At 35.8% G+C, this 15,705-nt stretch overlaps 1 protein-coding gene across 1 annotated transcript in view; it reads left to right on the top strand.

The window, feature by feature from the left end:
- tenm2a (teneurin transmembrane protein 2a) overlaps positions 1–15,705 on the top strand; it is a 100,307-nt gene that overhangs the window by 13,038 nt on the left and 71,564 nt on the right. Inside the window, 2 exon segments of the mRNA XM_042738812.1 lie at positions 368–577; positions 12,605–12,842. Of these exon segments, the coding sequence (XP_042594746.1) occupies positions 368–577; positions 12,605–12,842 (448 nt within the window).

Genomic DNA, 15,705 nt, shown 5'->3' with positions numbered 1-15,705 from the left:
TCACATTTTGAACGCATTCTACTATGAAACAGATACTTTTCATGAGCCAGTCATTCATAAGGTGTTTTATGATGGTGATTTTTTTTTGTATTAAATTTCATGTTTCACTTGAAAACACATGATATTACAGAAGTAAAATGGGTTGTAAAAGCCATTTCATGTTGACTTTGAAGATTGTCATTTAAGTCATTTGAATGTAATTGATCACGTTACTGGGTGCGTTATCACATAATTGAGTTCATTAATGTCACTTGATTCAGTGTAATCTGCTTGTTGTGTTGTATGTCTATCATGTTGATATCTGCCGTGCGTCATGTCACATGATCATAACAAGTTTGTCTCCTCCTTTTATCTGTCCATTCCTCAGGTCGTCCCCTCCCTCCCTCCACTGCCTCCTCCAGCCTCCTGCCCCCTGCTCCTTCTCCCCCACCCGCCCCCCTTCATCCAGCCCCGTCTACCATAAGGGAGTGTCAGGTTCCCTTGCTGGACAGCAGCTCCTCCCACACCATGCTGGAGCCCCATCCAGAGGACCAAATCTCCCCCAACTCATACCTGCTCCGGGCCCAGCCCCCCACTGGTAAGCCCCTCCCACTCACATCTCATTGGCTGATGCCACTATCATCATCTGTGTCCTGTATTTTTGTCTACTATGAAAATAATAGTTCCTAACACTGTGTTTTTACTAAATGCAACATCATCAACAAAATGAGTCATTCAGAACATTGGCAGTGACTGCTGTTGATCATGACGGTGGATATCAGCCACTCCCACTGAAAAGGAATGGGTTTTGTCACACTACGGGGAATAAGCTTTTTAGATCTGTATTTTAAGATCAGTCATTCTTAAAATTGTATGCATGCTTTTTTTATACTACTGGGTGTAAGTTTATTTGTTATTTTTTTTTTTAGTTTTTGTTATTTTTAATTTTTGATATTGTTTTCGGTTATAGTACAATGTTGTAGATAATAAATAGAATAGAATAGAATAGAATAGAATAGAATAATAAAATAGAAATAGAAATATTTGATAAAATCTAAATGAAAATTAGAAATGTCATTTTTACAACTAACTGAAATAAGTTGAAGTGCTAAAATTATGAAAACAAAAATTGAATCAACTATAAATTAGTTATATTAAAATTTTAATTTTTTTGTTGTTAAATAAATAAAATAAAAATAACTCAAATAAGTTAAAGTGCTAAAATTATTAATACTAAAACTGACAGAAATATAAATGAAAGTTAAATGAATATATATATATATATACTAAAACTGACAGAAATATAAATGAAATATATATATATGTTAAAGTGCTAAAATTATTAATACTAAAACTGACAGAAATATAAATGAAAGTTAAATGAGGTTTATTTATGTGTATGATGCTTTAATAGCTTTTTATTTTTGCATGGGTTCACACTGTGAATAACTAAATTGGTGTAACTTGGAAGGGTTTGGAGGGATTGCTGCGGTCTTAACAAGGTCTGTATGGATGGCCCACAACATGGAAGAGTTTTGTTTATCGTTTGCCATTTTGTCATGTTGCATCCAGTTAGGACATACTGTAGTGTTCGTTTTTGTTTCTAAAAAGGTCATTTTGTTATAGGAATAGATTATATTTATGACTAGTGAAGCTCAAGGTGACAACAAATGGATATGAAATCAAACAGCATCGGTTTCTCACAAAGGTGTAACATATGAAGCACTTATCTTATGGTGATTTGTTACACTTTAACAGGTTGTGTAGAACCTTACTATAACAGGTCAGACTGAACAGAATGTGTGTGTGAGTCGTCTTAGTACAGCTGTGCTCACTCAGAGTAATTAATGCTCCGTACGCTGCACAGTCCTTCAAACTTTGCCCCGTGTCCAAATCTGCAATCCAGGGGATATGTTTAGCGTAGAGGAGAGAATAAAAGTTGTTAATGTAATTTCTGCTGGAATATAATCTATTGTTAATGGCATTAGCCTCTCCTTTGATCTGCTATAAATCTTTATTACGTCTGATCAGGGGCCTGAGTTTAGGAGCAACGCGATTATAAACCTTTTAAAATGACATTACATCATGCCTCTAATTGGTTTACTGTTTGCTGCAGCAACATCAATCATTTGCAGACTAACCACGCTGTAAATAAATTCACTCCAACACTGCCAGCTCCACGGATTTAGAACGACGTGGCAGAAGGATTATGTATGAGAGAAGATCAAAAATTCGAGAGGTGAAATTACTGTGTCTCTAAGTGTAGACAAGGTGACCACTAATAGCTTTATTGGGTCTGTTAGTATTCTCACTTTTTTCTTCCGAGCTGCCATAAAATTTGCATTTGCTGAAAGGAAATTGCAAAAAGAGATTTTTTTATTTTTTTTTTCCTGGTTGGCATAAAATTTGCATTATTGGAAATATGTTGCCATCTACACAACAGAACAGCAACAATAGCAATGAAGATGATGATGGTGGTGGTGGTGGTAGTTAATAGTGGTGTTGTTGGTTATTTTGTTATTTTTTGTCTTTGGTACTATATTAAATTCTTGAATATAGATGCTCTAATCAAGCTGCAATTTTAATTTGGGAGAAAATATCTGTATATTTCTATATTCTAATCAGCTCTATAAGACACTTTTTTTCCGCTTTGACAAATGCCATTCATTGTTTTTGTAATGCACTGGTCTTTATCGCATTTGGAAAAAAATAACTACTTTGAATTTTAGATGCTTGCAACTACTTATTCTTATTTCATATTATTTGCAAGTTTGTCATATAGTTTGCATTTCCTTGATCTGATGACACATTCAGCTCTGAGGAGTTTCAAAGCTCGCAATTAGCCTGAAAATAAAGAACTAAATAATTGGCTTATTATCATATTGCCTTGAGCTTGGATTTTGTGTACAAGTCTGAGAATGTTTAGTTTCAGAATGTGTGTGTGTGTGTGTGTGTTTTACATCTTGGGGTGTTGGATTGAGATTGGAAAAGTCCAATTTGTGAGCTTGCTGAGGGTGATTGCTGTCTGGCCAATAACCCAACGTACTGAGGCTGAGAGACATTATAAAGAGGAAGAGTGCTCTGAGTAGTATTTTTGGGCCTGTTGTGTGTCTGGTGAGTGCATTTATTACTGGTTGGTTTTGAATTTAAATACATAAATCCTTCAGAATTAGTGATAGAGGAGTGTATAGTGTTTATTGCGGGTCTGTGCTCCAGTGGGTTATATTGCACAGCTGGACTGTGTCTCTGCCAGTGGGTAGCACTGTCACTGGTGGCATGCACACGGTGCCACAGTCATTACTTGAGCTATTGCAGCTGTCATCGAGGCTCTGTGACTGGCAGCCTGGCTGTGTTAAAGAGAGCTCTCTTAGAAATGCGATGAAATGTCTCCTTTTCAACATAAATGCTTGTAAAAATGAAGATATAGAAAGTTTGGAGTTGGTAATTTTTTTTTAATGTTTTTTCACCAAAGCTTCATTTATTTAATTATAAAAAAATATATATTTTGTGAAATATTGCAATTTAAAAATAACTGTTTTCAATTGTAATTGGTTTTAAAATGTCATTTATTAAGATTTAAATTTATATGTTTTTAATTGTAATTGGTTTTTAATTCTAATATTCTGATTTGCTGCTCAAGAAACATTTCTGCTTATTATCAACAAAGAAGTCAGTGATGCTGCCCCTCAAAGAAGTCTGCAGATTCCATTAATTTGGTTTGTTGAAATTGTGATTCATGGCCTGTATATTTGAAAAACATTGAAGCTGTTTTGTTGCATTAGGTGTCTTTCTAAAGAGAACTCCTGGAAAGAGTCACTCTGTGTGTGTGTGTGTGTGTGTGTGTGTGTGTGTGTGTGTGTGTGTGTGTGTGTGAGAGAGAGAGAGAGAGAGAGAGTGAGTATGAAGCACTAGTGTTTGCATCTCTATCTATTTATTATAAATGGAGAGTGTCAGCTGGCTATTTTTAGCAGCTTCCAAAGTCACATACTCCTGCATCAGCTGTAGATCCTAATTCAGTTAATTTTTAATCAACGTGTGCTTTGAAGAAATTCTGTTGAAACAATTTAGTTTGGACTATATGCCTTCTTAAAGCTAATTTTATGCTGTTTTGCAGTAGTAATTAAAGACGTTTAAGTTATTTTTTTATTAGAGTATTTAAGCCTTTGTGTTCAGAACAAAGGGCCGTATTTGTGTTTGTGTGCGGGTGAGTTTTAGAGTGGGGTTTCAAAAGCCTGTTTATTTCCAGACTGATTTGATGACTCTTCTCTCAGACTGTTATTATTGCTCATTAGAGGAGGGGATTTGGCCAAAGAGGCTGAATGTGAGGGAAATGTTTCGTTCGGAGCCCAGCGTACAGTATAGGTTTCGTTCGGAGCCTTGGGTGCAGTGTATATTGCTTTTATTTAATTAAACCTCCGAATAAACGTCCAGGAGTTCAACAGCATGACCTCCAGACCAGCTGCTGTCCCTTCCAGGAGTTCAACAGCATGACCTCCAGAACAGTTGGTTTCATTTTAGTATGAGGGAGTAGTGATATGTAAATGTTTTTTTGAGGGATGAGAGATTTTTAGATATTTATCATGCAAAAATAAAAAGTTTAGTTTTTATTATTATTATTATTATTATTATTATTATTATTATTTATTATTGAGGGTTTAAATTGTTTTTTTAATATGTTTGTATCTTATGATCATTTTATTTTGTTTTGCTCTTGTGATTTTTTGGTTTTCATTTTGAACCAGTTAAAAAGAAATTGTTAAATCACAAATGGCACTGCTAAAGATGGCAAGATACAGACTTTACAAAGCCATTTGAATTTGCTGTAAGAACTTTTTTTTAGGCCAGTGGCTGCTCTTGTGTGAGTCAGTGAAAGTTAGCAGAGGTCCTGATGCCTACGGCTCCTCTAGGCTGTGGCTGCTTGTGCGGGCATCCTTTCTCAGCATCCGACACTTGCATTGAACCACAGAAAATATCAATAAACATTTTTACTGAGGCTGGGCCTGGAAAACAAACATGGTGGCTTTCTGTTCCCGCTGCCAGTGGGCCTTCAGAGCTCTACTGTGAAACTAATGCAGTGTACTGAAAGCCAATTCCATCCTGCTCAGAGCCTCTGCTCCGCTCTGCTCTGCCCAGCACAGGCACAGTCCCAGAAAGAGCAGGGGGTGGGTTTAAGTGCTAACCTCAGGCACGCTGGACTGTGTGTGGGGATCTGCTTTTAGCAAGAGTGAGCTGAACCATGTAGGTTTGGATCTGTGTCAGGCTAGATGACCTCCATGCTGGGCTATTGAGACTGGCACAAAACTCCACTATGCTTTCAGTGTTTTCAGACACACACAGTGTCAGGCTAGATGACCTCCATGGCTGTTGGTTCTTAAGTTGTAGTTGGTGTCCATGTTTCCAGGGTGCATGTAGCAGTGGTGTTTTTGTGTATATCTCTTTTATCAAGAGCAAGTGTGTGTGTTTTGACACATATCTGATCACATTACTGTGTGTGAGTAAAAGTTGAATTAGTGTTTTGTGCATTTGGAAGCAAAATTTCTACTGTCTGTCTTCCTTTATAAATTATGTATCTATATTGTTTGGGTTTGGCATTTTTGAATGTTTTATTGTTTTATTTTTTTGTTTCTGCTATTAATGATGTTGTCATATCAGATATTTGCTTGAATGTTGAGTGCAGAATAACACATTTTAGTTGCAAATTAATATGGTTGCAGTGTTCAAAACAGCGTTCATACGGCAGTGTTGTAAACAAAGAGGTCTGTAATACCTGGAGAAAACTATCCGTTAGCAGTCCTGTTTATTTCGATGACAGTTGCTTGGCTTTTTTAGGATATGAGAATTATATGATTTGAAATGTGGTCTTTGCTAATAGGCCTTCAGTTCTACTGCCAGGAAGTTTTGAGCCAGCCATAAATGCCATGTGACTAATCATCATGATGGATTCTTTATGATTGACAGATACTTCAGAATGGTCAAAGATGCTTTTTGTAGCCAGATGATGTAGTTGCAGTATCTACCAACAGGTGCTAACTGGACCATGCTAACCAGCCAAACCTTGACCTTTTGATTGTAAAATATGTCCTATTTCTAGGTGATTATGTGCTGAAATGACCTTCATCTTCTGTTTTATTGCAGTCATGTACTGTATAGCATACATGAACAGGCAGCTATACTGAACCGGCCCTGTGCTTGGATGTGCTGTATATTGTGCCATCTACTCTAGTGAAAAAAATAAAAAAAATCAATACTAAAATGTATTTGAAATACATTTATTTTGTGCTATGTATACTACAAGTACATTTACATATTTATGTGTTTATGTGAATGATATGAATTTGTTCTTTTTGTTTTTTTGTTTTGATTGCTTAAAGTCTGCTAAATTGGAACTATTATATACTTGTTTTTTTTTTATTGTACTTTTTTGTTGTTTGTGAGTTTTAATTGTGTGAAAGTAATGCTGAGGTCCAACTAAAGTTCTACTTAAGTATTTTTTGATTGTGCTAAAATGGAACTGTTGCAAGTATACTTTAGGAACACTTTAAATATCTTGCATTTAAAGACTAATATTATACAGAGATCATACAATCCTTAGTAATAGTGATTTTGTAGTGACATTTTAGGCATAATATTAAGAAATGTGCACTGTGCATTAAAGAAATACTCCAAATAAAGTTTCATTATAATTTTATATCAGTACGTCTTAAAGGGATACTCCATCCCAAAATGAAAATTTTGTCATTAATCACTTACCCCCATGTCATTCCAAATCCGTAAAAAGAATTTGAATGGTCTTCAGAACACAATTTAAAGCATTTTGGATGAAAAAGAGGCCTGTGACTTTTCCATAGACGTTCCATAAATAACAATGTCTGGGTGCATAAAAGGTATGAAAGTCGTCGTCAGAATTCTCCATCTGCCATCAGACATGCAATCTGGGTGTGTATGCTCTTCTGTATCATCCGTGCCACAAGGATGTGCTGTTTTCTTTCAAATCAAAGCTCTTCTATGGCATAGTGACAGCGCATCCTTTTGGCGCAGATGATACAGAAAAGCAAATAAATGGATATCGGTGATATGGAGAGACACAGAGCTTTTTTTGTTTACAAAGGAATTGTTGAATAAAGTTCCTTAGAAACGTTTTCTTCGCTTACAAAAAGTGGTTCCCAGCAACGCTTCATATAACCCAGATTGCACGTCTGATGGCAGGGGGTATTCTGATAGATGACTTTCATACCTTTTATCGACCTGACACTGTTATTTACTTGGCAGTCTATGGGACAGTCCACAGGCCTCCCTGTTTTCATCCAAAATATCTTAAATTGTGTTTCCAAGATGATGCAGCTTTTACGGGTTTGGAACAACATGGGGTAAGTGATTAATGAAAAAAATTTCATTTTGGGGTGCAGTATCCCTTTAAGTAATGTCAATAAATATGTTTGATTTGAAGCATACTTAGTATGAAATAAATTTATTTTAAGTCAATTATGGCATTAAAAAAAAAAAATAATAATAATTACTAGGGTATCCTCACTGCAATCTGGTGAGAGTTTGATCTTGGCTCTCAGTGGCAAGAGAAAACCATTGTGTTATCAGTGAAAATGGTAGGAGTGGGTGGTTGTTTCGGGGTATAAGAGGAGGTCGTCTCACAGGCTGTTTCCTTATTGCTGTCTTTTATTTTTTTTAAAGAAGTCTTTTGTTTTTTCAAATGAGATTTCAATTTATTTTACATTCTGTTTTACATGGTGTGTATCAGGTCTTCTTTATGATCTCATTTTGACGTTTATGTTCTCACTCCTATTGTTTCCCGAGGTTTCTGCCGCTTATGTCCAGCGGTTTATTTCAATTGGTGTTGGTGTCTGTGTGCTGCTGTTGGTTTAACTGTAGCCAAACAGAGGAATTGGATTTTAGCTTTATCCTTGAATGTGTTCTTGGCACATGACTGACTGATAGTTTGTGCAGACGTTTCGATTGTATTGTCTCATCTCATTTTTAGCACAGTTTCCAGAATAATACATGTGCATCAGTCAGTCTGTTTATCATAGGCATCAATTAGTTTCATAAAAAAATTCATGGACAAAGAACCTCGATTTTCCTCTAAAGTAAACCTTCAATTAGTCATTCTTAAAAAAAGTATGTTAGGCTGTATAAATCTGTCAGTGTCCTAAAGTAAAGGAGACATGGAGAGTGAAAAGGACAGCGATTACTGTGCGCTGCGGGTGTGAATTTTTACCCTCCTTCAGAGCCTTGAAGAGGCTTGATTTAGTAGTTTAATAGTGGTAGAAGTTTATGATTTGTTGATGGGTTTAGGGGTTAAGAATGCTTCTTCATGAATATGAAAGCAAGCTTTTCATCAGTCTAGGAAGGGCTGACAGGGGAGCCTACAGTGTTTCGCCTCAACCACAAGTGGCTTTTGCATTTGTTGTTTTCTCCAGCTTTGGGCAAACAACTTTTTCCTTATTTTTTTAAAGCCAGTTTTGCAGGTAAAAATGCAAAGGCATTTGTACAAAAAAAAAAAAAAAAAAAAAATCAGTGAATTGCTGTTTAATCATAAATATTGCTGAAATGATGTCCTTCAGACTTTATTCATCAAAGAATCCTGAAAAGCACATCACAGAATGATCTCTGAAGGATCATGTGACACTGAAGACTGATGCTAAAAATTCAGCTTTGCACGACAGGAATAAATTTCAAATAAATATATACAAAAATTAAACAGTCCTTATACATTGTAAATAATATTTGATGATATTTCTGTTTGTATTTTCGATCAAATAAATGCAGTCTTAGCATAAGATGTTTCTTTCAACAATATTAAATAATCATGCCAACCCCACACTTTTGAATTGCAGTATGTGTTTATTACTTACTAGTTGTCCCCAAACTTCCCAACAGGCTTTTAGTGTTTTAATTATTTTGCTGTCCTTAAATGTTTCTGTGCATGCATATTTATGTGTTTGTGACCTTGGGTTTGTGTACACATCCTCGGGAGGGTGTTTGAGTGTGTATTGGCAGATGCTAAATGTCTCTCTGGGGTTAAGAGGTCACCCTCTTCCCTCCACATTGAACATCTGTACACTGACCTTTCTCGCCCTGCACCTGGGCCCAAAATCAGGCCAAGTCTTCCAGATTCACTGTTATAGCAGCATGCTGACGAGGACTTTTACTCCAGCCACAGGGATCATGCCTCTAGAGAAGAAGAGGCATTCATCTTGTGGCCCCAGACAGCCATACATAGTGTTACAAACAAAAGTACCCTTAAACAGAAGTTAACAATGTCCAGACCTATTTCCAGCTCACCTATAGAGCTAATGAGAGACAGCAACTAAACTTTACTTCACCTTAGCACTGCAGAATCACCTTTATAGTTATATTCTGCAAACTTGGAAGAAACAATATAGAAGAGAGTGGGGTAAGATGTGTGTGTTGGTGGGGGGGATTGTGTCACCTCCTTAATCTAGAAAGTGCAATTTTGGAAGTTTCCATAGTTTTCATGTCCAAGTAAGTGTTCTATGTAGCAGGTAAAGTTAATTTTATATTTAGTATTATGTAAATTTGTTAAGTTTTGAAATTATTTATGATACTTGTTGCTGAACTGCCAGTGTATAAATCAATTAAATGATTCAAACATGAATAATAAATAAAATGCAAATATCATAACCCTGGAATGCAGGAAATATTATATTCAAAATACTGAAAATCTTCAAAATCTAATCATGTTTATCATGTTTTCCTGTGAAAGCCTTTAAGAAAAAAAAATGCTTTGGTAATATTCTCCAAAATCTAATCATGTTTATCATGTTTTCCTGTGAAAGCCTTTAAATTTGTCAAATGTCATATTTATAATATATCAAATTGAAAAGTCTAAATTATGAAAAAGTCTATATATGATATATAAGTCATAATTGTGAGATAAAAGTCCATCTTCCAAAGCATTTTTTTTTTTTTTTTTTTTATTTTGTTACACAATATGCTGGAATTATTTCCAGTTCATCTGTAATGATGTATTTCAGTTCATCATGTACATATTGTTACATAATTTAATTTGTGTCTCAATGTCACATTTTATTGTGTATACTTACACAATATGCTTATTATTTCAGTTCATCTGAATAATATAAATGATGTCCTCATTTGCTCACCCCCATGTCGTTATGAGACATTTTTCACAATATATTTCATCCCTCAGCGCTCACTGATTACAGATCAGAGTCTGAGTCATCAGAGCGTGTCACCCCCAGATAAAGCCATGGGGGCCGGTGAGCTCAGATCAGTCCTCAGTGATCTTTAGAAAGGGGGTCAGACCCCATCACCCACCCCTCTGTGCCTGAGTGCCATGATCTCTCCAAATTCCCAGCATTCAGGGACCGACTTTACACTTATTCCATGTTTGATCCAGCAGTGTTGCCATTGTAATACAGCGAGAAACTGCAGATTACATGGCCAGGCCAGCACTGATCCACTCTACTTACACACACACACACACACACACACACACACACACACACACACACACACACACACACACACACACACACACACTTGATCTGTTCTCCTTTGGTTGGATTTAGTTTGTAAGAACAAACTCTTGACGTTGTGTTTGTCAATACACTTTGTTCGTGAATTTAATCCCCCGCACATACACGTCCTTCTCTCGTAGTCCTTGGCATATGCACATTCTTGTTTTTAAAATGAAAAGAAGAGGATAAGAGGAGAGAGAGTGCAAGAGGTTTTTTACTGTCGCAGATTTAGCGTCTCGCAGAGCAAACACTTGCTAAACAGAGGCCAAGCAAACAGAAAACACAAAAGTCTTTGGTTACATCGCTGATGAACAGAAGCTTGCTACAAATCTTATTTCCTGTGTACAAAATAAGAAATTAATCTCATTGCATAGCCAAAGGGCAGTCTATTTAGATTTGAGAGTGAGCAGTTATATTTAATAATTCTATTGTTTGAAATTAATCCCAGGGCCTGGAAAATTATTCTAATATTTATGTATTATTTTTTAGTATTTATTACATTTTTTAAAGCTAACTGTCAGCCATTTGCAAAATTACACTATAAAAAAGTTTACCATAGTTTTAATTTTTTTTTTTTCTGGAAAATTATTCTAATATTTCTGTCTTTACTCCCTTTTTCTTTAGGTATACTATGGTAAGTACCATGGTACTTTGCATTGTTATAGATTTTTTTTTTACACTCAATATTTTTAATTTAATCTTGTATTTTTTTTTTAAAAATATTATTTTACCTTGTCATTAAAAGAATTTTATGTAGCTTTAAAAAACTAGAAAAATTAACTTTATTCAACATGGTCAAGACAAATAAAAAACATTTTTTTTACACAGATTTGTTCTTGTTTTCAAAACTCCATTGAATTTTCATATTTTTGTTCTTTTTTTTAAAACAAACTAAGCTCACTTGAGTTATTTTGCTTTTTTTTCTTAAAGGGACGTGATGACAGAGATGCATTTTTTTCACTCTTTGCCGGGGTCAATGACTATCAACTGATTTAAGCAAATTCTCTAAGGTGTTGTGTCACTGAAGAAAAAACTCATACAGACTTTGGAATAACTTGAGAATGAATAAGGAAAATTTTCATTTAGTTTTAACACTTTAAGTATTTTTTAAGAATATTTAGATTTATGCAGTGAAAATGAGCATGATTGAGTCTCTTCGTAGTGCCTGTATTCATGTGATTCCTCTTAGCCTGGTTCCAAGGCCTGATTCATGCATTACTGATCAGACTCCTGACAGCAATAGACAGGGGATCAGGCCGTGGAGCTCGCTCTCAGGCAACTGTCATGGATCAACAAGCATGAGATGGGCATGCTGAGAAAATGGAAATGGTTTTGGGTACTGGTGGGAAGAAAACTTGGATTGGGAGGTTCATCTTTATTGCATTACTCCGTGTTTCATGGGAAAACATTATTAGGAGCATGTTTGATGCTTCTTGTTTGGCCTCCTCCCTGCTCTCTCTTTCAGTTTTCCTCTGATAGACAAGAGTAATAAATGTAACATGATAGAGAGATTTGTTTTCTTTTTGCTTTAAAATTACATGCCAGACGTTTCCCGAGCACCACAGGTTACCTCATACAAAGCAGCCCTGAAGTGAAGAGCCTCGCACCGCAGTTGTGTCCATGTACAAAGTGTTTCACGGTAAAAGAGTCAAACAGAGCTGGTGCTTCCTGCAGATTCATGCACTGAATTCAAGCTGCATTAAGGATTACACTGAGCCAAACAATGTCAATTAATGCTTCTTCATGAGGTACGAGAAAACAGCATCCAGCAACGCCAGCACAGCTTAAAAAGAGAAGACAGGAGTTTCCTGTCTGACAAGCGACTTAACAAGCTGGGTGGTTGAGTGTTTTTTTGGGTTCTTGCTGCCTCGTAGGGTCTTCTTGTTGTTTTTTTGGAAAGAAAGAATAACAACACAAACAGCTTTGGCAGGCTGTCATCACCGAGAGCATCCTTTCGTCCCTGATTTGATGTTTATTCTGATTGCACTTCACCCTCAGTGCTGTTATTGCATTCGCATTTCCTGCATCGCTTAACACAGTTTTGGACATTGCTGATTGATAATTGATTGACAGCCTGATAAAAGGGTTTTTCAATCATTTTTCCCCAGGAGCTCCAAACCATCACAGCCAGTCCACCCTGCGGCCGCCCATCCCTCCACCGCACAACCACCAGACGCTGTCGCACCACCAGTCCTCTGCCAACTCGCTCAACCGCAACACACTGAGCGGCCGCCGCAACCCCATCCACGCCCCTCCATCCGCCCCGGGCGAAGGGCCCACCACACCCGAGTCAGTGCAGCTGCAGGACAGCTGGGTGCTCAACAGCAGCGTCCCGCTGGAGACCAGGTCAGTGACCACTTTTTGCACACAACACATCTGGAGTGCGTTTTCCCAAAAGCAATTATAGTCGCAAGTTCAGTTACCAATAGAATGTAACAGAATTGGTGAGAATAACTGACTAACAGTGCTTTTGGGGAAAGCAGCCCTGTATAATTAAGAAGTTAACAATGAGTAGCTTAGATTTTAGACACAATATGAGTAAAAATAGACACAATAAGTATTTTCATTTATCATTTTTTCTCAGCACTCCTGAAACACTGTTTCCAGTCAGTTTGGAGAACTAAATCTAACTGTTGTTTAAATGGAAATAAATGACAGTTTTGCATTCAGGAAACTTTACTGTCACACAGTGAAAAACACAGTGGTTAGAGACACATTTCTCACAGAAAGGAGCATTCTAATAGCAGGTTATATCCTAATTCTGACAAAACAATCTCTTTGTGCCCCCCAGGGAGCAAGATTATTGAGTGCAATGTGACAGAAATTGTCTCAATCCAAAGAGTTGCGTTTATTAAAATTCTAGGAGTGTTATTAGTTGGGTGGAAGCAATTTAGGTATTTTGACAGGTCTAGTCATATGATTTTTTTTTTTTTTTTTACCTATTTCTGCATTTAATTATAAATATGATTTTATAAATATAAAGTAAATAAATAGTCATTTTTAAATGTAAAAAAAATATTTGAAAACAGTTCCTAGATCTGCATTTATTTCTGTAATTATAGACTGTAGTATTACAATATAAAAAAAAGTTTTTGTTTGTTTGTTTGAAAGAAGTCTCTTCTGTATGTTTTCCAAAGCTGCTTTTATTAGATTAATGAGGCAGTAAAAAATATGTAATTTTCTCCTGTGATGCAAAGCTGAATTTTTTAGCAGCCATTATATTTATTATTATTATTATATAATGTGTATATTATATAATAATATATATATTTTTATTATATATATATATATATATATATATATATATATATATATATATATTATATAAATGTATTTAGTATATTATAAATTGGGTCCTTTCAGTATTATAATGAGTCTGATATATTATAAATGTATTCAGTAATTGTATATTGGTATTTTCTTTTCTTTTTGATTTTTTTCTATTTATTTGTTTGCTTAATATGTATTTATTTTTATTGTGTGTTTCATGTTAAATCAATTTTGTGATATGTATACATTCAGTAGTGTGTGCTTATAGATCATGCGTGCTGTATTGTGATTTTGGGGCTTTTGGTGTATTTTTTTTCATAGTTCCCTCAAATGCAAATGCTCTGTCTGTCATGCGTACACATTCACTCACCCCTGTGCCTCAGCTTTCTCGTTCACACTTTCTCTCTCTCTTTCTTTCTCTGTATGTTTCTCCTGCTGGGCTGAGGGTCACCTCCTCTGTTCCCAGATCAGAGAAGCAGCATACTCGCTTGCACTATTCATGAGGCCGGGCTGCATGTTTAATTCACCAGGACAGGTCTCAGGCCTGTTGGAAGTGCAGGTTCCTGACTGGCTGTAATTAAAGCAGGGTTGATAGGCTGTCCTGTATGTCAGCATGGGCCATGCAGCACTCAGACATGAATGCTTTGGGAATGCTGTGTACAGGACTGGAGAGTGACAAGGTTTTTTTCAGTTCAGGGTCACCCTGTGATACGCACACATGCAATGACAATATGCCTGTGACCTCCAGCGTTAATTGTCTGCTGTGTTTGATTGGCATCTTTGTGCTGCTGATTATGTGGACACGCCCATTGGCACCTTCCTGATCACAATTTACCCAGAAAACGTTTCATGTGGTTTGTGTCAGGGCTTTTTAATATTTAAAGATCCAGAGGCCTCCCCCCAGCCAGTCTCTGAGCCAGAATAGGGACTCCTAGTATTAAAATGCTAATTTTCTCTGTAACGCTTTATAATAATGTTCATTAGGAACATTAAACTTATTATAAAATGCAAATAGATCTTTATTTAGAAATTGGTTAATACAAATGGTATCCAAATTTCAGCTCTTAATGTTTTATTTATTTTCTGCATGGACCCCCTGGAATGCCCCCAGGACCCCCTGAAGGTGAAAACCCAGTGAGTTTCCAGTGGGAAAAATGATAAACAGCTACAGTGTACTACAGAATGTAATATCAGAGCAGAAAACCTAGCATTATGTTTTGTTCATGATCTTGCCATTAAAAAATGTTTATAATTTTTAGAATTAAGATGTTTGTAATTGCAATTTATTAAGCTTCATTATTTTAAATAGTTTATGCTCATATGCTAATAAATACAATTTGTGCCATATTTAATTAGTCATTCTCACATTTCACTGGATTTTAATTTGAATTAACGCTACACCTCAAAGCATATTTCATTATTTACACATTCACACACACACTGGCCTTTTATTTATTTATTTATTTATTTTGGATGTTAAAGAAATCTCTTATGCTCTTTTCAGCCGATTAGAATGATTTCTGAAGGATCATGTGACACTGAAGACTGAAGTAATGATGCTGAAAATTCAGCTTTGCATCACAGGAATAAATTACATTTTAAAATATATTCCAATAGAAAACAGCTATCTTAAGATGTAATAATATTTCAAATACTGTAATTTTGATACATAGAGTCTTGATGAGCAGAAGACTTCTTTCAAAAACATACAAAATCTAAATTATATGTATTTTACTATTTCTAAAGTACTATGATTGTAAATACATTAATTAATTAATCTATAAATGAATTTGTTTATAATATCGCTACAAAAAGCATATGCTAAGCAGCACTAAAACAGACAGGTGACAAATGATGATATTTCTTAAACAATTCTCGTCGGGAAACTCCAGTGGGTTCCAGCATTGCATTCCGTCCTTCGGTTCTCTGTGCTGTCATC

The sequence above is a fragment of the Cyprinus carpio genome, chromosome B14 (assembly GCF_018340385.1).
Source record: "Cyprinus carpio isolate SPL01 chromosome B14, ASM1834038v1, whole genome shotgun sequence".
NCBI classification, from domain to species: Eukaryota; Metazoa; Chordata; class Actinopteri; order Cypriniformes; family Cyprinidae; genus Cyprinus; species Cyprinus carpio.
Note: the sequence above shows the minus strand (reverse complement) of the source record. Positions and strands in the feature narration are given on the sequence as shown.